Below are 22,778 nucleotides of genomic sequence, written 5' to 3' on the forward strand. Positions count from 1 at the left end.
TTAATTGGTTATTGAGTGCAAACTTACTGCACCTTCGATTCTTCCATAAGCCAAAGTACAAATGGATTACAATTGGAACATATTTGCTTTCTAAATTTAAAAAATAAGTCAAAATGGCACTCACAGATGACGAGATTTCTTCGTTGGTTGCCTTTGTGATTTGTGCCGTTTTGTTGATGGCTTTTATTGTGTAGGTTTACATGTATCGGAACATGACATTAATCGTATCTAATTTAGAATTTATGTATTGTTTTCGAGTAGAATATTTGCCTTCGTCATCAGCAAACTATTGTGGTATTGGAAATTGAAGGCTAACAATGAATATTTATCAATTGGTATGTAATAGAAAATAATTATAATATTGAAAATATATAGGATCTCTTACGTTTGCACCACTTGGAGGAAAGGTTTGTTTTGTGGATTTGGATTTTTGTATTAATTCCGATGTGTAATAGATTTTATTTAGAGGAGTACAATATACTACCAAGAATGGATCTTTACAAATTATTGATGGATATATAGAAGTTTATTGGTGGTTTATAATTAAATCGACTTGGCAAAAAACTAAAAAAGAATCAAGATTTAGATGTTATCTAAATGGTGTGGAATGGCTCATTTATAATAATGTGTCACGTTATGATCAAATTAATGCCAAAAAACTAAATTATAATTTAAGTGATAGTGAGGATGAGGATAATATGCAAAATGATGATAGAATTCATGATACCGAAGATGAAGGAAATAGAGATATTATGGAGGAAGATAACATTCAAAGGTTTTTCAAATGGGCTAAGAATGTTGGTGTGGATGTTAGAAGAGGTTGTATAGCTATTGGAAATAGTGAATTGCCAATATCTTTGAGAATTGCTTTCAGAAGAGCATTGGCTACTGTTGGATTGGAAAAACCAAACTCTACATTGGACAAATACAAACTTAAAGCAGATATTAATTTTGAATATTTCAAAATTATGTTTATCGAGAATAATAACGTTCCACAGTACAATACTCCTCATTTCGAATTATCAAGAAAGAAAACTGAAGAAGAGTGAGTATTGAAATTAATTGTAATGTTTTTAACATAATTTAGTATCATTAAGGAGGTACAAAGACAATTTAAAGTTATCTTCAAAAATTCCAATTTTGATTTTATGAATGAGTTAAAAACAATGACAACTGAGAAGATTGATAAGGAACCTGAATATGTTTTTAATATGAAGGAAGCATCAGATAAAAAGTCAACAATAGTAGATCAAAAGAAAGTTTGCCTCTGTACAAAATTAAGAGTATGCTATTACTATGAAGAAGGAGGAGTCACTCCAGAGGATGAGAGTAGATCTCCCAATTTAATGAGAAGTAACGATGATAACGTGCGAAGCAATTCTGAGCCATCACCAGTACATGGTGTCGAGTTGCATTTTGATAGATTTGTAGATGGTGCAGTTGTATATGGACCTTGGGGAGACCACCAGAGAGCATTGCTTCAAGCTTTCTTCTTCCCTCCTCTCTATGAGAATGCAAAGTACTATAGAAAAACAGCAGGACGACAAAGAAAATCTGAAAAATTTGATGTTGAGTTCTATTTTAATGAAAAGACAACTTGGGTATTCCCTTTTATTGCAACACCAAAAACTTTAAGAGAAAAAAAAGAAAATAAGGGCGACGAACAAATTTTGACAATGATTTTTGACAAGAATTCCTTCCTTCACTGGAGTGGTGATATGTATGCTTCTTTAGCAACTAATGAAACAATTACCAATATTGATTTCAATTTCCCAGGAATGAGTCTAATTACAAGCAATACGCAAGCCACCTTTGGTGAATCAGAGATAGGAAAAGGCCACTTCATTATGAGAAACTCTGCTGAATGGAATGGCAGAAAGGACTGGACTTTCAATTTTGAAGCAAACAAGTCTACAGTTTATTACACGGCAGGTAAGTTATCAATATATTTTCTAATTCTAAAATCATTTATAGAACACATTGGATTCATTATGGATTTAATTAGGGATTGGAGAAATTATCCAAACCAAAAACAAGCAACTTTACTCGATTTTATTCCCTCTGTATATACATATAATTTTAAACTTTATAACTCAATGCTTAAGATGCATACTAACGACTTGAACATAGTGGAGTTTCCTAATGACAGCTCCAAGAATCACTTTTTCTGTATTGATTACCCTCTAATGAGTATCAGTTTTACTGCTCCTGGAGAAGTTTTTTCCCCACCTTCTGTAGAATATTCATTCAGTGTAGAGGTTAAGGGTGATGCACAAGTTGACCCTGGAGTACATATGGAATACCCAAAAGATCATCCTGTTCACGAAATGCAAATGGAACCAGGAAAAAAGTTTTTATGGGGCGAAAGAGCTCATGTACATGGAACCTATACAGTCCATGACAAAATCAATGTCGAAAATGTGGATTCCTGCATAATTAATGTTGATTTATTCAATGTAAATTTAATGGTGAACGGATATCACCTCAATTATTTAATTACTATGTGGTTTGACCATTTCACTGCTGAAAGATTTTGGATGTCAGAATCTGAATACATTGCAAATGGATATAAGAATGACAAGTCAAAGCAAATATCCAATTTACAATCCACTGATTTGTCGTCCATTCCTTATCCATCTAACCCAACCGAATACTTTGTTACCATTAATATCAAACGAGGTATAGTACATTTGCCTCACTCTCTTTATTCGAGAGAAGAATGTACACAACTTATGGGTGAAGAATTTACTATGGATATTAGATACGTACCTTCCAGTATTGATTTGTGTTTCAATCTTGGTCAACTTATGGCTGAAATACCAATTAACCCAGATGAAAAAGTAAGGCCTTCAAAGAAGTTTATTGGTTGTGAAGGAATCAAATTTTTAGCACAATTACCAATTGGACCAAATCCTGATGGGTTACTTTGGAGAAGAAAAATTCACTTTGATATTGGAGCAATAACTGGTGAAATCACTCCAAGTCAAATTGGTAATATTGTAAATATTGGTCTCAATTTTGTCTATCAGTGGAAATTGGCCTACTTCCCTAAACCTGACATTACTTTTAAAAAAAGTGATTATTCCAGAAGACAATATTCTTCTGAAGAGTTTGATGAATACTTGATTTGGGATGTTAGAGTAACCTTTGTTTCTATTTCTGCTGTCATTTCAATGACCAACGGTATGGTCAATATCGATTTAGACAAGGGAATTGATATTAATTTTGATTCACTCAATAATGGATCATCCAATTCTAGGCTCAATGTATTGGTACCCTCCATACATGCCAGAATAATGAATGCAAGAGAAACAGGAATGAAAGTAGATGGTGATTGGGTTCAAATTGGAGAACTATTGTCTGGTCTTAAAGTTGGTATGGAAAAGAAAACTCACGACCTTAAAGAGCACTATTTCAGACAACAAAGGTTCATTCAAAATATGAACGGAGATTCGTTTGGATTGAATTTTAGTGCTGATAAACAAATGGAAACATCTCTTAACAAACGAGAGATGGAGACAAGTGCTTCAACAAGCAAGAAAAGGTCCAAAAAAAAGAATCCTTCAAAGAGATCTGTTGCTAAGACTACAACTGAAATTAGTGAAACAGATATTAGCGAAACAGACACAGATGCTGAATTTTTCGATATAGATGATGACGAATTGGAGCTGGAAGAGGAAGAAGAGAAGGTTCAAAAGGTCAGAAAAGTGTTTAATGGTCTAACTTTTCATGATACCGAACTGGGTAAAACAATTAGTGTAGACTATATTGATAGTATAATTTCAGAAGATGGAAGCCAATTTATAGAAAAGGATGTATTGGACGATAGAGCACAATGGAATCTTATTTCGAAATCATCACCAAGTTTATCTACATATTCCAGTTATTTGAAAAATTATTACTATGAACAAGAAAGAGAAAGTCTTATGCCTTTAACATATAATGCTAAGCAATTTCTTACAGATAGATATCCTCACCATAGAATGGGAATGTACTCTCCTTTCCCTGAATATCACTTAAGAAGAAATAAGAATACTGAAGATTCAAATGAGTTACTACCAATAGTATCAAAATTCAGCAAACTTGACATGAAAGATTTTAGAGGACAATTCTATTCATTTTCTTCTGGAAAGGACCGTGAGAATATTGAGAGAATTTTGCAAATCGAAAGTAACTTTACCTCCCAAGAAAAAATTGATCAACAACATATCAACATTGAATTTTTAAAGAATATTGATATTAGCTTTTCACCAAATGTAATCTCTCTAGTACACCAATTAATCAAATATATAATACTTCCAGATTCAAACCTTCATGCTACAGCTGATCATATCGAAAAGTCAAAGAAAGTATTCCATCAGGATGTCCCAGAGGAATTATTAGAAGAGAAGAAAACTATTCCAAAATGGGATTTAAAGAAAATTATCTTTTCTGGTGGTGTTAAATGTGTTAATGTTAACGTTTTACAATCACTCTCTGTACCTAATATTATACCTGAGTCACCTTTACAAGGAACAGTTTCTGCATATTCTATCAAACTTTTTGCTACTGATTTTGTAGCTTCTGGATCTGTAACTTTGAGAAAAGTGGAAGAGGAAAAGAAAGTAAGCTCTGAACTATTTTCTATTGAAGGTTTTGGAAAATGTCTAGAGGTTGGAGGTATTTCTCAGTGCTTAGATAGTAAAACATACCATTACAAAGGTATTGATCCTTCTGAGTTACCACTTTACTTCTTACAAAGGGTAAATCTAATACCAGACGCACCAATAGTTGCAGCAATTCTTGTAGAGGACGTTCATTTCCAAGGTAAAAATAATATCAAGGAGGAAAACTCTCAGGGAAGATTTACCTGTACAGTAGGAAAGCAAGGTTCTCTAGGATCAGGTGTTTCTGTACTCTTTACTCATGATATAATTGTAATTTCATATTCACTTGTAGAAGTGTGGAGAAAAGTTATCACAGATATGGTATTGAATGTTAGAAACTATTTGAGGTTACGACACGTCTATGATTTGCTACTACTTAGTCAAGTTTCAAAGAAAGCTGTATCCAATACATCAGAAAACCTCTATGGAGTCTTGGAAAAAAAGCAAGCTTTGAAACATTTAAGAGCTTCTCTCTACTCTTTAACTTTTGCTGACTGTAGAAGTATTCAAAAGTTTATGCATTCTCATATAGGAATGGAAGTTGATTCAAAGGTAGAAATGAGAGCAATAAGAAATGAATACTCTGAATTGATAGAAGACGAAGACCATGCCCCTCAAATTCATACAAGCAAAACCTCTGTGAGATTGAGAACTGATATCTCTTTCCACTTGGAACGACTTGACCTTTCAGTTCATTCTGTTGATTTTAAAACAAAAGTTTACACAAAGAGTATTGCAAAGTTTAATGATATTTTAATGAGAGGAAAAGTAGAACATAGTTTGAATCCACTTTTCGAAACTGAGTACAAGAAATTTGAATCAGAAAATGCACAAAAGATAAGAGATATTTCTCTTATTTTATCAGTGAATTGTAGAGCCTTTAGTATTGATATTCACTCTCAAACTCTCATCCTTTTAACTTCAGCGCTTGGAGTATTCTTAATTGTTAAAAACAAACCTTTCATTAAAAAGTTGAGAGAAAAAGAAAAAAAGAACAAAAACAAAAATCCTCAACAAAACCACGGAGAAATTAAGGAGATAACACACGATGTTTCTGCATCAACCCATGAACCAGAGGGTGAAAAAGAAATACCAGTGTACCAAGAAAAAGTAGTCCTAAAACTGAATGTATTTACAAATGTTAATGTACAAAAAGCAACCGCTAGAGCATGGATGGACAAGAATAGTTTTGCAGAACTCAGTATTGATAAGTTTTCTCTACTCTTCAATCAACCTAAAAGCTCAGAAGAGCACATGCTAGCCATCAATAATGAGGAAAACAAGTCAGAGAAGAAGAGTAATCTTAAAATGGTACATAGTAGTAATATTTCCATTAACAAAATTCTATTCCAGTTCAATTATACAACTCCTGAAAAAACAAACGAGAGAACAAAAGAGTTTATTTCTCTCTTTGATGTTACTGTGAATGATATTAGACTTAATGAATTTTTATTCAAAGAAAAGGACTTGAATGTGCATGCCTATTTTGCATTTGATAAGCTTTTAATTAATCTTCCATTTGCTGATGTTTGGTCTGCATCTTCAGTACAATTTAGGCTGTTTGTGAAAACATGGTATGAAGCTATCAAAAGAAAGCCTAATTTACCAAGCTTTGACATTTCAAAAGATTCTTCTCAACCAAAACAAGACCAAGAGCAACCCAAATCACCTATTAATTTCAATATTCCTGCAATTAATATTGTTCTTGATTTGAATGATATTTCTGCATACTTCAAGTTGGTAGATTCTTTCCAAATGAGATATAGTCTCACGAAACTAACAGCTCACTTCAAGCAAAATTCAAAACTTGACAATAACTTTATGGTACACTTGTTCCCGCATTCGTTTACTTTGAAATCAAAGAATGATGAAGAATTTCCAAACTCCAACAAGTGGGAAGGTCCAAGAAGCACAACACTTGGTTCGAATGAATTCAGAAAGATTTTCATTCTTCCTGAAGTTATTGTTTCTGGAAGTTTAGAAAATAAGGACAATAATGGTACTACACAGAGAATACTTTCCACTTTAATAGCTATTGATTACTTTGAAAATGTGGTTACAAGTGATTTGTTAAATCATGTTATTGTCATTCAATCCGCTGTTACAAAAGAGATTAACAAGATCATTGAAAGCTTGAATAAGGGTGTTGAAGATTTAGAAAAAATCAAAAACGAATTACCAAAAGCTAAAAAGAATGTCAGATCTCTCAATCTTTTCTTTGATGTAAAGCTTTTGTTTGAAGGAATTAGAATCACAGCTCTTGGACCATCTACAGCTCTGGTTGTTGACTCTGGATCAGTTAATGTTACAGCTTCCAACATTGAACATGTACGAGTCAAGATGTCACTCAAAGGTCTAAATATTAATATGGTAGACACCCACAACATCAAATGGGCAAGTACAAGAAAGTACAACAATAGATATTCTGAAACAAGTGAGTGTTACCAGTGGGCCCAATTCCAATCAAACCTTCAAGTTCAAAACTTCCTGGATACTAAATTATCTACAACAGACAAACAATCCACCAAGAATTTCACTCTCGATATTTCAAATACCCATCTATACCTTAGACCTGGATGTATAGAGCAAGCACTATTTTTATTTAAAGATTACAAGCAATCAGTCCAAACTGTGTTTGAAAAGTTAAAAGAGGCTAGACAAAAGAATAGATCTGAAGCTTTAACTTCCCTCATCAAGACTGGAGAAGAATATTATTCATTATATTCTCATCAAATCAAAGAAAAAGTTGCTTCAGATGCTAGTACATTTATTAATTCAGGAGTGGTAAGAATTATGAATACCACCCTATCTATGCCATTCGGAGATAATCCATACTTTGGATTCCTCACAAATGAGGGTCCTAATTTCAAACCTACATGCTGTTTACAAGTAATTATTCCAGCAGTTGGTCTCTCAACAATGTCAGAATCAGAAGATGATGTTAGTGCTACACTAGATACATTGATTTCAACAGGAAAAGACAGTGTTTCCAGTCAAAGAGTTGCCACTTGTAAGGTGAAGTCTATCAATATTTATCTCGATGAAAAACCCCTAAAGAAATCTAAATATTCCTTTAGTATGCCAACACTTCATGACTTTGATCAAGCAAAAACAAAAGGAAAGATTGAGAAAATAATGATGAGCTTGAAGCTAAGAGTCACAACCAACGAAATCAATGGTTCTGGTGTTATTCATGTACCTGGTCCTGATTTGAATATTTCACCAGTTATAGTTAGAAGAGCTCTTGAACTTGGATATGATTGGTTTAATCCAAAACGAAAAATTTTCAATTCATATGTTGAATCTCCTAAGACCCAACCACAAAAACAAGACCAAGGTGTAATTACGCCAACGAAAGTAAGAGAACTCACAAAAAGAAAAATTTATTTCCTCATTACTGCCAACATTCAACCTGGTGTATTTAATTTAGTTCACAATATGACACCAAATACACTCGTTAGACGTAAAATTACAGACGAAACAGCTGTTGCAGTAGAAGGAAAATTGCCATCAGTTACAGTTACAGCCTTACACAAAAATCCAGGTACGAACACAAACCGATCTACAACACATATTCAAACAGGCATTCATTGGGATGGTGTTAAACTTCTTCCAAAATCATTATTCTTTGTATTGGAGGCAGTTCATGAGTTTAAACTTTGGTCAAAGGAAGAGCAAAAAAGAAGACAAAATTCTGCAACCTACAAGTCAAAAGATCAAAATACTACCGAAATTGAGGATACCAAGGAGGTATTCAAACCTGTTGCATGGATGAGAATGCTTAAATCCGTTCTCCTTGTACAAAGAATTTACAGAGGGTTTAGAGCAAGACAACTCGTTAAAAAACTCAGATCCGACAAGAACTTGAGAAGTACTTATCTTAAAAAAACAACAAAGAAGGAAATCAAAAAGAAAGAAAATGCTTCTCTCCAATCTGATTCCTTCAGTTTGCAATGTAGAATCAATCCTTTTAGAGTTGAACTTTCTTGCTTCCCTCTTGCAGAAACGGTTACTTGCTTTGAATTCACATCTCCATTCGATATTATTTTGAGTAGAACATTGAGAACTGTACAAACGGGTAATACCAAGGGTACTGCCATTTACCTTAACGTTTGCCTTTCTTGCCCTATTGCCTTGATAAGATGCTACCATCCTCTATCTCCTACACCATTTGTTATTTTGACAGTAGCAGGAATTATTGGAAACTTGGGCAGTGGATTTGGAAATTATCTTAGATCTGATGACACTCCGGTATATTCAGGAACTCTTCACGTAAAAAAGGTTTCAGTAGAGGTTAGTCTACCACAAATGAACCACTTCTTTATTATGTACACAATTTGGATGGATAAATATGAAGAAGCCAGGAAGTCTCTCAAGATTGTAAGAGGAGATATCAAAACAACACCTAAAACTCAATTAGTTGTTCTGACGAACGAAGAGAAAGAAGAGAAAGATCAAAAGAGAAAGAAAATTATTATGGAAGAAATATCCCTTGAATCTACCTCATCTAAATTTGGTCAATTATTAATCTCCTCATTCGAAATTGTTAGTGATATGGGTCCAACTCTTGGTAAGCAGAAATTGTATGCTGAAGAAATTTCCTTGTTCTGCAAAGATAAGGGACGTATAGTTAATGAAATTGAAAGAGAACCATTACATATTGGTGGATACTTAGGAAAATTTGAGGGAACATTTGTTGGAAGACTTCAAGGTAATATATCGATGAATGGTATTGTAGTTGGGCTAAATAGAACATTCAAGAAAGGAGGTTCATCTCCTACGTATAAGGGATCTAGTGAAGTGTTTATTACAGCTTTACCAACTCTAATAGATTTGGAGCTCAACTCTGCCAAGATACTCAACATCTCACTCAACACATTATCCATTACATTCTGCGATATATTTGACTCTACAGATGGTAGACAATACCATGTGGAAACATCTGTAAACTCATCTGGAGCAACAGTTCGTCTTTCTAAAATATCTGCATCTGCTTTCATATACGTATTCTATAAGATCAAAGAGTTAGCCACTGAAAGAAAGAAAGCTGCATTAGATACTCTCCAAGGATCTGTTAATTTTTATAATACAGAGGATGCCTCTGAAAAAGAAACAGAAGAAGAAAAATCATTCGAAATCAAATCTCTAAAAATTCAATCTCCAACGAAACAATTTTTATCACTCATTCCAATTGGTGATATAGTTTTTAAGGGTGTAAATCTCAAAGTTTACCTTTATGAAAAGTTTACAGTTGAAAAAGATCAATTCGTTCCAGCAGGAGATTGGTTAGAGTTTGGAATGGATGACTACCAACTAAAGTTCAAACGTAAAGGACTTATGGAGGATAAATCTGTAGAAAGGTCACTGACATTGTTTTTAGCCAAAGTAGCTCTGGATAGAATGACTACTCCAAACAAGCGATCATTTATTTTGGAGGTCCCTGGAGCTCACTTAACAATGAACTCATTACAAACAAGATCTATTCCAGATGTAATTAATTATACATTCAAAACCAAGTTCCCTAAGGCCATTACAGTCACCACCAATTTGAATGAATATACATTCTTACAAGGTTTGATGAAGCTCTACAAATCAGAAGTTACAAACGAATTGGAGGAACATAAGAAATCTGTACAACAACAATCATCATCTGTAATTTCCCTCACTTCTCAAAAACAAACAACAACAGATACTCAAATATCCATATTTGGAATTCCAAAGAGAAAATTCGAAGGTACAATTCAACTAAATCCTAAGCTAAATGTTTTAGGAGATTTAACTCCTCAAGTTCAAACAGTTTTGTCATGGCTTGGAATTTCTGAAAGTATTATACCAAGAGCAGCTCATGAAGGAGTATCTGACTCTCTTGAGTCAATATTTATCATTTGTTATAGAGCTTCTGAATTGATGGATAATTTATTTGTTGAATCAACTTATGAAAAATAAATAATTTAATTACTCGATATGCATTTAGTCTGAAATTCCTTCATTCCTCTGCCGCACTATTTCTTTAGCTTTCTTCACTCTCTTGCTAAGCTTTGCTTTCATCTTTGAAAGAAGCATAAATCTGTCTACAACTTTCATTTCACGACCAACAGTAATAGCGCCAGCAATTTCTTGGTCTGTTGAAATTTCAATCTTATCAACTTGAGTAACAAATGGCCATTTACCATTCATTGTTATCCAAGCATGTTCCTTAATCTCCTTAATTGTAATTCTTCTATGTGGATCCTTGCAGAATAACCTAGTTAATAAATCTTGCAGATCTGGCTCTATATTTTCAGGTATTTCTGGCTCGTCATTAAGAATAGCATTATACATTCCAAGAATACCTGGTCCAAAAAATGGCAGTCTACCATACAGCATAACAAATAATGTAACACCTGCTGCCCAAATATCAGATGCATAGCCACTGTACGATCCAACATGACAAGCTTCTGGCGAAAGGAAAGCCGGAGTACCGGGTGCTGTGTTAAAAGTATCATTGTCTCCTTCTAACATTGAACTAACACCAAAATCTGTAATCTTTAATCTGTCATCCTTTGTTACTAACACATTTTCAGGCTTAATATCTCTATGTACAATTTTGTTTTCGTGCAAATATTCTAATCCGCAAATAAGGTCTCGGTAATATCTTCTACACGTTTCTTCTGTAAAAGCTGGTCTATCGGTTTTATCTTTAGATATAATTTTCATTAAACATCCACTTTCAATATATTCAAAAACAAGGAACAGCTTATCAATCTTTGGATCGTCTATCACTTCATAAAGTTCCACGACATTTGGATGATGAAGTTTCTTAAGAATTGAAACTTCTTTCATCAATATCATTAAACTTGAATTATCCTTATCCTTAACTGGCCTTCCTAGCTTGTCCTTCTTTTTCAAATCTTTCAAAATGGACTTGTTAATAATTTTCAAAGCACATAATTCACCAGTATCACTCTTCTTACAAAGCTTAACTTTTCCATGCATACCTCTACCAATCTTTTTAATAACGACATACTCATTGACAGTTTTCTTACCATCTTGATCTACACCTGTAGATAAAGTGGTTGTCATGTGAACTTGTCTCTTTGTTCTTGGTGAAGACCCTTCGGTTTCAGATCCACCAGTTGAAAGTGCACCTGAACTACTGTAACCTTCTTCATCAGAATAAGGTGAGAGCCCATTTGGAATATTCAACTTTGGCTCTTGTAGTATAGTAGATGAAGCAGGATTTTCCTTTTCTTCCTTTCCAGTATCTTCTTGTTCTGGTTTATCATCTTCAATTTCAAACTTTTTCAAGCTCCTAGATTTTGGACTAGCAATATTTACAATTGATTTTCTATCATCTGCATCCTGACCATTATCAGAATCGATGAATTTATCTTTAGATATACTTCTATTCACTGAAGAAGCATTAGATCGTTTCCTTCTTAATTTCTTGCCTGAATTCTTCATCGATCTTGTTGAGGTTCTTACAGGTTGTTCAATTTCCTCCGAAGAAGATGAAGAATGAGAAGCTATTGGATTACCAATAGCAAAATCATCCTTAGTGAATGTGAATGAGCTCGCCTGTTGTATTGTTTTATGAGACCAGAAACGTCTTAATTCCTGTGGCGATTCCGTTTGAACACCTTTATCTTGTGGAGGTCCTTTTGATATTAATTGTTGTAATAATTGCAATTGCTCAGAATTTATCATTACTAAAATATTTTCCAATCCAACAACCTCCTGATTTTGTTGAAGGTTAATATATTGTGAGCTTGAATTTGGTAAGTTACTATTTGTTGTGGGAAGTAAAAAAGAAGATGAAGAGGATTCATGTTGAGTTGATGCACTAATCCCCTTAGTCGGGTGATAACGATGAGAACCTCTCTCTGATGAATCATTATTTAGAAAAGGTTGGTTAAGTTGAACGTAATCGTTGTCATCTTTAGCCTCCCCAGGAATAACACGATTAGAATGATGTGGAACACAGCAAGCTTGTCCCATGATACTTTGTTCCACACAATATAAACTTTGTTTTTTTTCTTTTGATATTGATATACAGTTATCAGTAAGGGCCGAGCGAAAATGTGGTTCTTTCAGTTGGTGGCAGTTTGGTAATCCTTATTCTCCAACTTGCCTATTTTTGTTGAAATATGTGAGTAGTGTGTTTGTTGTTGAAAACTTGGAAGCGAACTGAATTGTAATAAGTAACATGAACATTATATTTACAATGTCTCGATAACCATTAAGGTTTCAAGTAGGTTTTATAATCAATGTACAATATTGGATCAATAATTTGATTCCATAAAAAAGAATACAATAGATATTTGAATTAGATGTTGTAAAATTACTCAACTTCTTCCAAATAATCTTTAACTTCAGCTGGTGTCAAAACACGGAAAAGCTTATCCTTTCCAACAATACCAATTTCAATATTCTTACTGTTGATTTGTCCATCAAAACCTTCTTTCAAGGTTAAAATAGCTGTGTGAATAGCATCTTCCAATTCAATATCAGAGGAATAACGCTTTTCCAAAAATGTATTAGCATTGACCATGTTCTTTCCAATTGCTGAAGCTTTCCAAGCCCAATATGATCCACTAGGATCAACTTGATACAAATGTGGACCAGTATCATCAAAACCAGCAATTAATAAACTCACTCCAAATGGTCTGACACCACCACTTTGTGTGTATTCTTGCATCACTGAGGCAAGATGTTTGACTAATTGAGAGACTGGAATACGTTCCTTATAAATTCTATAGTATTCTTCGGCGTGTTTTCTTCCTTGTTTTGCCAGAACACGTGAATCTGGACCCATTCCACTGTAAACCATTCCAATATGATCAGTGAGTGGAGTAACCTTTTGAAGAGAATTATGATCAACAAGTGGAGAAGGAAGCTTCTTTTCAGTTGCAACTACAACACCATTTGTTGCTTTTATAGCCAAAGATGTACTACCAGCCTGTACTGCATTAAGAGCATATTCGATTTGTACAAGTTTTCCGGAAGGTGAAAATGTAGTTAATGAAAATGATGTATCAGACATTTTTTATGATTGATTAAACTAAAATATTTTATTGTATGAATTAAAAATAGCACATTTTTGCGGTCAAGTAAAAAAGACTTGGTACAGCTGGATACAAATGTTTGATACTATGTGCTAATTCTGAAATAAAATTAGCATGTGTTGTTTTTTTGTTTTAATGTTAATTGGTTCATCATCACTAGCAGGATGAGTAAGCTGTAGATTTACAATGCATCTTTTCCGGAAGGTGAAAATGTATTTAATGAAAATGGATGTTCTCAAGACGTTTCTGTACCAACCTCATCAACAATAAAAAATGGCTCCAATACCAGAGTTAGAGGATGATGGTTCACTTCATGATTCGGAGAGAGACGTTTCTATGAAGGAAACACCTGCTCCTACAAGAAAGAAAAACCAAAGCCACAAGAGAAAGAGTACAGATGATGAAGCTGTAGAGGATGCTAAAAAGAGAAAATCAAACCCTACGGAAGAGGAACAAACAATATTGGAAGAGGAAACTTTTAGAACGGATACACCTTTCCAATCTCCTGATGTTAGGAGAAAATCAACAGGATTAAGAACTAAACCACAACAACTTAATCAACAAGTATTCGTAAATCGCAAACATAAAAGTGTGCCTAGTAATGTTTTGGATGCAAACACATCCTATCAAACCCCTAAGAAAACTAATATTGAAGCTGAAGTTCCCCCATCCATTTCAACATTCATTCCAGAGAAACAATTCGCTATTTCAAGAAATAAGGCATCTAAAACGGGCACTTACACTATTTTAGCATCTCTAGTAGCTATTATTTCTATTGTATATTTAATATACGTTCAATATGTAACATTAGATATTCCTAAAACTAACGTAACTGAAGAAAGTAACTTATCCAATAATACTCAAAACTCTGCTCCAATAATTAAGTACTTTTATGTAACTAACAATGTTACTAGTAATGTAAATCACTCTGAAATCTTTGAAAAATTAATTGAAAAACATTCAAAACAATTCAAAAATAATATGCTAGATTTAATTGATACTAGATTGTATGAATTAGAAAGAAAGCTCAATAATAATATTAGAAGTTCAATCTCAAGCTCATCTGTTTCAGTGAAGAAGGAACAACAAAAAGAATTGGAAAAATTGAAAGAATCTCTTTTATCTAAAATATCAACAGAAGTTGACATTATTTTAAGTCAAAAACTCAAATCCATTAATGATATCAACGAACAATCAATCAGCGAAATCAAAGGAAGACTAGATACTATCATACCAGGTGTTAAGAATTTGATTGATGAATCTCTTGATAAATATGATGCTGACAAGATTGGTTTGACAGATTATGCACTCAGTAGTCTTGGTTCAAAGATTGTTGAACATTCTCCAACTTATTCACCATCAAAGTTTTGGCCTCAACTCTTTGTTCCTGTAAAGACACCCGACATGATAATCAAACCAGATACAACTATTGGTAATTGTTGGCCTATGAAAGGATCTAGTGGTTTTGTTGTTATTGAAATAGCTCATTCTATTATTCCAACCTCTTTTTCAATTGATCACGTTCCAAAAGCTCTTTCTCCAAATATTTCATCTGCTCCTAAACAAATTTCAGTCTTTGGATATGAAAATGAAACTACCTTAACTAAGCTGTCTGCATTTGAGTATGATGTTCATGGCTCTCCTACCCAAACCTTCCCAGGTAAGCATTATTTTTGTTTTGAATTGTTTTACCTTATTTTTATTTAGTAAATGAAAGTACAAATAAGAAATATAACAAATTCAGATTCCAAATCAGTGGTAACTATGGAAATAGTTTTTATACATGCATTTACAGATTCAGAATTCATGGTGACTCACAAGCTATGATGTTACATTAAAATTGCTCAACTGAAAGCCAAGTCTGGCTTTAATAAAAATCTTTAAAAAATGAACGAAAGTGATAAAACTTTTGCTGATGGCTTGATAAGAGTTTTGGAGGTTTGTGATCATTTGTACTTGTTAACATGACAATTCCGAAATAAAGCCTCTAACAACAGAATATGATTCAAAAGTGAAGGATATTCAAATCAGTCAAACTAAATTAGCTGAAGAAATAGATAGACTTGCAAAGAAATTAGATTCATGTAAAGAGGAAGCACAATTCGTTAACGTTGCTCCATACCTTCAAAAATTAGCAAATTCAAGAAAACGTGTAATTAATATATCAACAACTCTAGGACACATATCCGATAGATTATCAAGATTGAACAAATTAGCAAAACAAAAGTATGTGTTAATAATTCCTTACCTTTTAATCAAACAATCATAACAGATATCCAGAACTCGAACAACTTCGCCAACAACGTGAACGATTAAAACAACAGGGATCATCGGGTAAACTTGTTGTCCAGCAACAATCTTCATCGTCTTCTGAAGTAGTGCCTGCAACAAGTACCACTACTCCATCTTCTACCACCGAGCAACAATCATCATCCACAACAACACCAACCGAACAAACACCACCAGAACAATCCAGCACAACTCTGTCAAATGAAGATGAAACAACCAAATCAACTCCATCAACTTCCGAAGAAGCACAAGATACTAATACCAACATTACAACTTCCTCTGCAACAACAGAAAACCCTGTTGAAGCTGTTGATCAGCAATAAATGGACTTTGCCGCCAAAAACATTTACGTTTTTATCATCAAAAAATGCAAACAGTGCATAAACTCAAGTCAATCAAACAATTACGAGAGAATCAACCCTACAGTGGTTTACTATTGGAATGTATTCCCAATCCTGTAATTTTTGAATACTATGAGGAGTTTGGAAAATATGAAATGGTATTGGAGATTTTAAATAGATCTGCAATACCTACAGCAATCCGACAAAAATCAAATTCTTCCAAATATTTCAAAGTGAGAAGAGTGGATGCTAGTGAGGGTAAAATTGCTCCAGGATTATCAGCCAAATTCTTAGTATCTTTTTTCCCTGATTCACTTCTGGATTTTACTGATGAAATAACATTTATCAGTGCATCCAAAGATGAAGTAGTTTTACCACTTCTAGGGAGAAGGAAAAGACCTTTACTTACCCTTCCGAGAATAATTAATCTAGGTTATTGTTTAACAGGAACTGAAATTAGCAAGCAAATAGTGTGTAAAAATCAAGGAGGAAAAGGAAAATTTATATTTCAACAAGAATACTCGGATCAAACAAACATCAAATTCCTTTTCTCAACACAAAATGAATTTGAGAAGGATATGGAAATTGTGGAAAAAGCACCATTTTTCGTTTCCCCAAAGTATTTCAGCCTTAATGAAGAAGAAGAGGCGCTCGTGACAGTTACCTTTAGACCAGAAGTAGTAGGGGAACAAAGCCAATCAATATTTATTATATTTGACAATGAGCAGGTATTTGAAATTCAATTAGTAGCTGAGGCTCAATATCCTAGGATTAATCTTTGCTCAATGGCAAAGAGAAAAGACTTCTTACCAGAAAGAGATTCAACTCTATTGTGTTTTGAAACAGTCTATCCATATCAAAAATCAGAATCCCAATTACTTACTCATTACAATAGCAGTGATGTGTCAGTTGAATTCGAGTGGAGATATATCAATGAATACGCTGACACTCCAATCTCATCGAATGGGATTAATCTTCCTTTCATGGTTAAACCAAGTATTGGAAAGATTAAACCAAGAAGTTGTATGGCATTTGAAGTTACATTTACCCCTCAGTCATTGGGAGTATTCTCGGGATACTTCATTCTGTTTGTAAATAATGTACCTTTGCCGGTTTCCTCTGACCACCCTTATTTTTATTACTTTAAATCGGGATTTTCATGGTTTAGAGACAGTATTCTAAATTCTCTAAAGACCTCTGATCCTCTCAGATACTTTACCCCTTACAGCTCTGAGGTTGCTGAAATTGAGAATGAATCAAAAGCAATTGCCTTAGGAGAGTCAAACTTGGTTAGTTTTGGTTCTGTACCAGTGTTTCATTGTAGACTATTTGGTGACACAAAGAAATTGGAGGTAACTCTAAATCCACCAATTATCAATTTGAGCAATAGTATTTTTATTGGGGAAATTGTGGAAAAACAAGTGGTGATTGTGAATAGTTCTGATTTTGATGCTTATTTTAGATGGCTTGTTTGTGAGGAGGATGATGGTCTAAAGACAGAATTTGATCCTCCTAGTGGAGTTATAGGGCCAAAAGAAAGAGTTCCAATTAAGATTTTCATTTCATGTTCAAAGCCTCAAGCATTCAACCTTTCTTGCATTTGTGAAATTGCAAACTCCGAAGAAATAGAGCTACTGTTAAGAGGAGAAAGCAAGCCTCAGACTTTAAGAATTGACACACCATGTCTAGATATGGGGATAATTGAAACTGGAAAAGTTGTTACCGATTGTGTGCAGATAACAAACACTTCTTCCTTAGATTTAAATTGGGCTTGTTCAACAATAGAGAATAATGCTGTCACAGTTATTCCATTCGAGGGATGCTTGCCAATAGGTAAAAGTTGTCTTGTAAACGTAAGAGTTAAGTCAGCTTATCCTCAATTCATTCAACAAATATTACGATTCGATGTTGAAAATGGAATTTCTCAATATGTTGGTCTTAACGCCGAAATCCAATCACCTCAAGTGGTATTGGAGGAATATTTCTTTAATGTTGGAGAAATAACAATTGGCGAGTAAGTATTTATTGTTTTTGTTTGTTACTCACAACATTTTCAGTGTTGTCACAAGAACTATTAGAATGAAAAGCGTTTCTAGCATTAGTACTGAATTCTGCTGGTATGATCTCAAATTAATAGAAGACAGACCATACGAAATAGAATTCATAAATGAGAAAGGAAAATTGCAATTGGGAGAGGAAGCCGAAACAATTATAGAAATAAGAGCAATTGCAAAAGCAGCATTATTCGAAGAACTTTTCCCATGTTTTCTTCAAGATAGCAAAGATAATTATTTTGGAATCAAGATAGTAGGAAGTATAAAGGAAGAAAATACACTAGATTAGATTATGAGGTAATTGTTATATATTTTGTCCTGAAAAAGGTGAAATGAATTGGCCTTGAATAATCAAAGAATCCTCAGTACTAAACAAATATCCATTCGTATGTTTTGTTGGTGGAGCGAGTGATGTCGTAATTGAAAATGAAACAATATATTCACTCAGTGAAAGTGTTTTCTCATCTTTTGTTAGCGAAACTCCCACTAAATCAATAAGAGGATGCAAGGCAATTGTGAATAAATCAATATTACAATAGCCAAGCAGTTCATCCTCTTTTTTATCTTTCGTTTTCTCGAATACTCTAATACTAACATAATCCTTAGTCAGATCCGAAATCATTGACTTGCTCGGAATAATTAAATTTGTGAAATGTTCATCAGCACTACTTGCTTCCTCCATCTCTAGTAAGTCCGAGATTGAAACGCTGGATCTCATTAGTTTTTTAGAAGTTACTTTGTCATAAACAAACTCCACATCACAGTCTTTCCACTCAAGAAATTCATTCTTGGTTAATAGAGGGAGCTTGTAGCAAAAATTGGAAAATTCATCACCTTGGTTAAGTTGGGCAATTATATAAAGTTCAGAGGATGGACTTGCTGTTTGAGCTTCCTCTTTGATATTCAGTAATTTCAAATCTCCAACTGATATATATTTAAATGGCTTGATTGGCTTCGTACTAGTGTGTTGACTTTCATGACTATCTGCAATATAAGATGAATAGTATCTTGGTGTTTTTTGATTTTGAGGAAGTAATTGAGAGTCAATAATATTATTTAATTCCTCTTCATCTTCATCAGATTCTGTATCCTTTGGAGGTTCAATTATTTCTTCAGTCCCCTTCTTTTTCCTTCTAAAACTAAGAAAACTCCTTCTTTTCTTTTTTTCAACCGTTGATGTGCTATCAAGACTTTTTCTTGTAGGTTCAATGGTATCATGAGCTGATGGGACGTCCAAGCTTTGTCTTTCCTCGAATCGGACCGAATTATTATTGTTGTTATTATTTCCTTCATTCGGAATGTCCTTGTTTTTTTTAGACTTTTTCTTTAAACCTAATATTCCTCGAATCATTCTTGTTTATTGTTTTTTATTGTCATTAAAATTGAAAGATTGCTTCCTCCGTTGTGTTGATGTTGTTGATGATTGATCTATTTTTTTTGATTATCTTTTTGGTGACCGTTTTGGCTTCTAATGATGGTTCTGATTTTTGCTTTGAGCAGTTGAACAAGTGCGAACAAAACCTATCAGTATCAATGCATGTTGGTCGTCACTTCGACATTGTCAAAAAGGAAGGCCTTTGGATTTCAAATTGATGAAGACTATTTGTTTACTAGAAATCAATTCTCAACCAACTATTGAATACAATTTAGTATTTTCAGGAAGCTTATTGATTTTGGCGCAAAAAGAATAAAATTTGGCGGGAACAAACTACAAAAAAATACAAACAAAAGCTTTGCTCACTTTTTCTCCAAGTAAATAACACAAACATCATCAAATCGAGAATGAGTCAAGTTTGTTATAAGAATCGTAAAGGAGATGCGGAGGATGAATTTTCGAGGTTTTCTTCCTTCACTCTTGACCATACAACACTTCGGAAGTTGTTAGTAAATTATGGTGAATATCCTTCAAAATATAGAATGCTAATTTGGAGGTTTTTATTGAATATTCCTGAAAACAAAGAGTCCTTTGAAGTACTCTACTCTAAGGGAATTCATTTTACTCAGTACAGCCTTCACAAACGATATCCAATAAGTAATTCATCAATATTTAGGAAAATACAGAGAATCATTTCAGCTATGGCAAATCTATCACCAATTTTTGGTGCCGTGGAATATTTGCCTGAATTAATATTTCCGTTCTTAAAAGTGTTCAATCAAAGTAGCTCAACTATCTTCGAAATAGTATTAACATTCTTTGGTATGTAACAATACTTTAAAATTACGTATTAATTGATTGAATAGTTAATTGGGGAAAGGAATGGTTTGAATTCTTCCCTAATCCACCAGCAACTGTTCTTAACTATGTTGCTTCCTTGCTTCAAATTTATGACAATGACGTACTGGAGCATTTGTCATCTCTTGGGGTGTCTTCTGCTTCTTTTGCTTGGCCAATGTTAAAAAGCTTATTTACTGAGCTCTTTACAACTGATCAATGGCTAAGAGTATTTGATCATATATTTTCTAATCCTCCCTCTTTTATATTTATGTTTATTGTATCATATCTGAATTATTTTAGGAGAAGTCTTTTCCAAATTAAAGAAAGAAGAGAAGCAGAAAACTTCTTCCACAGTATTCACGCTTGTGATCTTGAAAAGATTCTAGCTTTTGCTTATGACATTCAAAAAACTCAATATGAAAGTTCTGTACAAAAGTTGATTGCCAAATCATATGGTTCATTTAGTTTCTTGCCGAAAGGTCATTATAATATTTCTATTCGCTTTCCTGAATACTCTGTAGATTATCAATTAAAGCAAAGAGAAAGAATTGTAAAAAGTGAAGAGGATTTTGATAGAGCCAGAAACAATTATATTCAATTGAAAAAGCATAATGAGGAGTTTGAAATAGAGCATAGGAACTGGTTAATAAGACAAAAAGCATTAATTGAAGTAAGCAAAACGCAAGAAGAAGCTTCAAAGAAAATGGAAAGAGAAATATTGGAGGAAAAAGAGAGAGTTAGACAAATGGAATTGGAGGAGCGCTTAAAAAATGTAGAATACTTGCAAGAAAGAAGAAAGATGTTAGCCAATTTACATGAGGCTGAATTGAATGCGAAGACATTAAATCAACAAAGATACATGGAAAATCTAACAATTGACACACATAATGAGATCAAACACAAAATGACGGAAATGCAATTAGGGGAAATCGAAAAAATGGAGCAAGCTAAATTGCAAGATATTGAGTGTTTCGTAAATCCTCCATCCAATTACTATTTTACAAAGAACCCATCTGCAACTTCACCAAGAAAACCAGAAACTGTAAATATCAAACCACTTGCAAAAGAGGTTATTATCCCTGTATTTATCCCACCTGAACAGGCAAAACAGCCAGTTTCAGAAGCGATAACAAAGGACACGACAGAGATTAACTCTCCTGAAATGTCAGAGCCGAATTCTAAAGAATCAAGTTTTGCAGATTGTCTTCAAGTGCATCTACTAGGAAATGAAATTAATTCCTTAGAAAAAGAAATAGAATCAACAGGAAAGAATCTGACTCCAAAAGATATCAAACTTCAGGCCATCATACAACCTGAAATCCCTCAAAAGAAAAAAGTGAAAAAAAAGAAAAAATTGGTAGAAAAGTCTAATGAACAAACATTAAAACAGAAGAAGAAAGAAGCATCTCCAAAAAAGGCTGTTACACTTCCTTCGCTCAAACAGATGAACTCACGAATGAGAAAACAAAACAAAAAGTATTACCAGAAAAGCAAAGGCAAGCAAAATCTCCAAAAAGAAAGAGCCCAAAGAAGAAGGAAATCAAAGAAAGCAATCTTAAGGAGAAACCACAAGAAATGGTCACCCCGTTAGGTCATACTTCCCAAATTTCAACAAGTTCAAACTCATCCCAACCGGATGAGGATCGATTCAGATTATTACAAGAACAAATATCAAAACAAAAATCAGAGCTCAAAAAATCAGATAGGACTATGAAACATATTGAATCGATTGCATCAAACATTTCCAAACCATCAAGTAAATCCTTCAAACATTTCAAGGAGTATTTCATCATCCCCATCTATTGAGAGCTTAAAGAACACCAATGTTTTTAATAGGTTTGATTATTTAAAGAGCGTAGATTCTAGAGTTGATGATTTAATTCAAAAGAAGTTTAAGGAGTTTATTACAAGAAAGGTTGAACAACCAAGAGAAAAGAGTTTTAATGTTGAAGAGCAAAACCTTTCGTTCCCTACAAGCATATCAAACACAAACAGCGCATCAATACTTAACTCCTCTGCATCAACACAGTCACCAAATCCAACACGAAATAGCACTCTCAGAGGAACAATATCTGCCACTCTTAACCCAAGTTTTTCTCAAACTTCTTACTTGGCTCCTTCTTCATGTATTGATAAATCCAGTGACAATGAGAGCTCTTCAGATGTGAACTCTTTATTAAGACATAGTA

General features: G+C 33.7%; 7 protein-coding genes across 7 annotated transcripts; 4 read left to right on the top strand and 3 right to left on the bottom strand.

The window, feature by feature from the left end:
• Positions 1 to 113: 113 nt before the first annotated feature.
• On the top strand, positions 114 to 10,395 carry NAEGRDRAFT_69657 (uncharacterized protein; the record flags this gene model as incomplete). Its single annotated transcript, XM_002675175.1, has 8 exons — positions 114 to 190; positions 238 to 335; positions 376 to 407; positions 456 to 1,045; positions 1,088 to 1,932; positions 1,975 to 5,957; positions 6,000 to 10,298; positions 10,336 to 10,395. The coding sequence occupies 8 exons, from the start codon at positions 114 to 116 to the stop codon at positions 10,393 to 10,395; spliced, it is 9,984 nt and encodes a 3,327-aa protein (XP_002675221.1).
• Positions 10,396 to 10,616: 221 nt separating this feature from the next.
• NAEGRDRAFT_69658 (uncharacterized protein) lies at positions 10,617 to 12,623 on the bottom strand (the record flags this gene model as incomplete). The annotated part of the gene is made up of 1 exon (XM_002675253.1): positions 10,617 to 12,623. One exon carries the CDS (start codon positions 12,621 to 12,623, stop codon positions 10,617 to 10,619), a length of 2,007 nt encoding a protein of 668 aa, XP_002675299.1.
• Positions 12,624 to 12,846: 223 nt separating this feature from the next.
• On the bottom strand, positions 12,847 to 13,671 carry NAEGRDRAFT_55832 (uncharacterized protein). The gene has a single exon (XM_002675254.1). It carries the CDS (start codon positions 13,666 to 13,668, stop codon positions 12,967 to 12,969), a length of 702 nt encoding a protein of 233 aa, XP_002675300.1. The 5' UTR covers positions 13,669 to 13,671; the 3' UTR covers positions 12,847 to 12,966.
• A 292-nt stretch (positions 13,672 to 13,963) lies between these two features.
• NAEGRDRAFT_69660 (uncharacterized protein) lies at positions 13,964 to 16,302 on the top strand (the record flags this gene model as incomplete). The annotated part of the gene is made up of 5 exons (XM_002675176.1): positions 13,964 to 15,350; positions 15,398 to 15,518; positions 15,589 to 15,628; positions 15,675 to 15,916; positions 15,963 to 16,302. The coding sequence occupies 5 exons, from the start codon at positions 13,964 to 13,966 to the stop codon at positions 16,300 to 16,302; spliced, it is 2,130 nt and encodes a 709-aa protein (XP_002675222.1).
• A 596-nt stretch (positions 16,303 to 16,898) lies between these two features.
• On the top strand, positions 16,899 to 18,338 carry NAEGRDRAFT_69661 (uncharacterized protein; the record flags this gene model as incomplete). The annotated part of the gene is made up of 1 exon (XM_002675177.1): positions 16,899 to 18,338. One exon carries the CDS (start codon positions 16,899 to 16,901, stop codon positions 18,336 to 18,338), a length of 1,440 nt encoding a protein of 479 aa, XP_002675223.1.
• Positions 18,339 to 18,678: 340 nt separating this feature from the next.
• Positions 18,679 to 19,725, bottom strand: NAEGRDRAFT_69662 (uncharacterized protein; the record flags this gene model as incomplete). The annotated part of the gene is made up of 1 exon (XM_002675255.1): positions 18,679 to 19,725. The coding sequence occupies one exon, from the start codon at positions 19,723 to 19,725 to the stop codon at positions 18,679 to 18,681; it is 1,047 nt and encodes a 348-aa protein (XP_002675301.1).
• A 1,132-nt stretch (positions 19,726 to 20,857) lies between these two features.
• On the top strand, positions 20,858 to 22,180 carry NAEGRDRAFT_69663 (uncharacterized protein; the record flags this gene model as incomplete). The annotated part of the gene is made up of 1 exon (XM_002675178.1): positions 20,858 to 22,180. One exon carries the CDS (start codon positions 20,858 to 20,860, stop codon positions 22,178 to 22,180), a length of 1,323 nt encoding a protein of 440 aa, XP_002675224.1.
• Between the last annotated feature and the right edge of the window lie 598 nt (positions 22,181 to 22,778).

Source organism: Naegleria gruberi, assembly GCF_000004985.1.
Source record: "Naegleria gruberi genomic scaffold NAEGRscaffold_35, whole genome shotgun sequence".
Classification (NCBI taxonomy): Eukaryota; Heterolobosea; class Eutetramitea; order Acrasida; family Naegleriidae; genus Naegleria; species Naegleria gruberi.

Bases quoted from the DNA above. Each gene is read 5' to 3' on its own strand.
- NAEGRDRAFT_55832 (XM_002675254.1), bottom strand. From the start codon at position 13,668: ATGTCTGATACATCATTTTCATTAACTACATTTTCACCTTCCGGAAAA.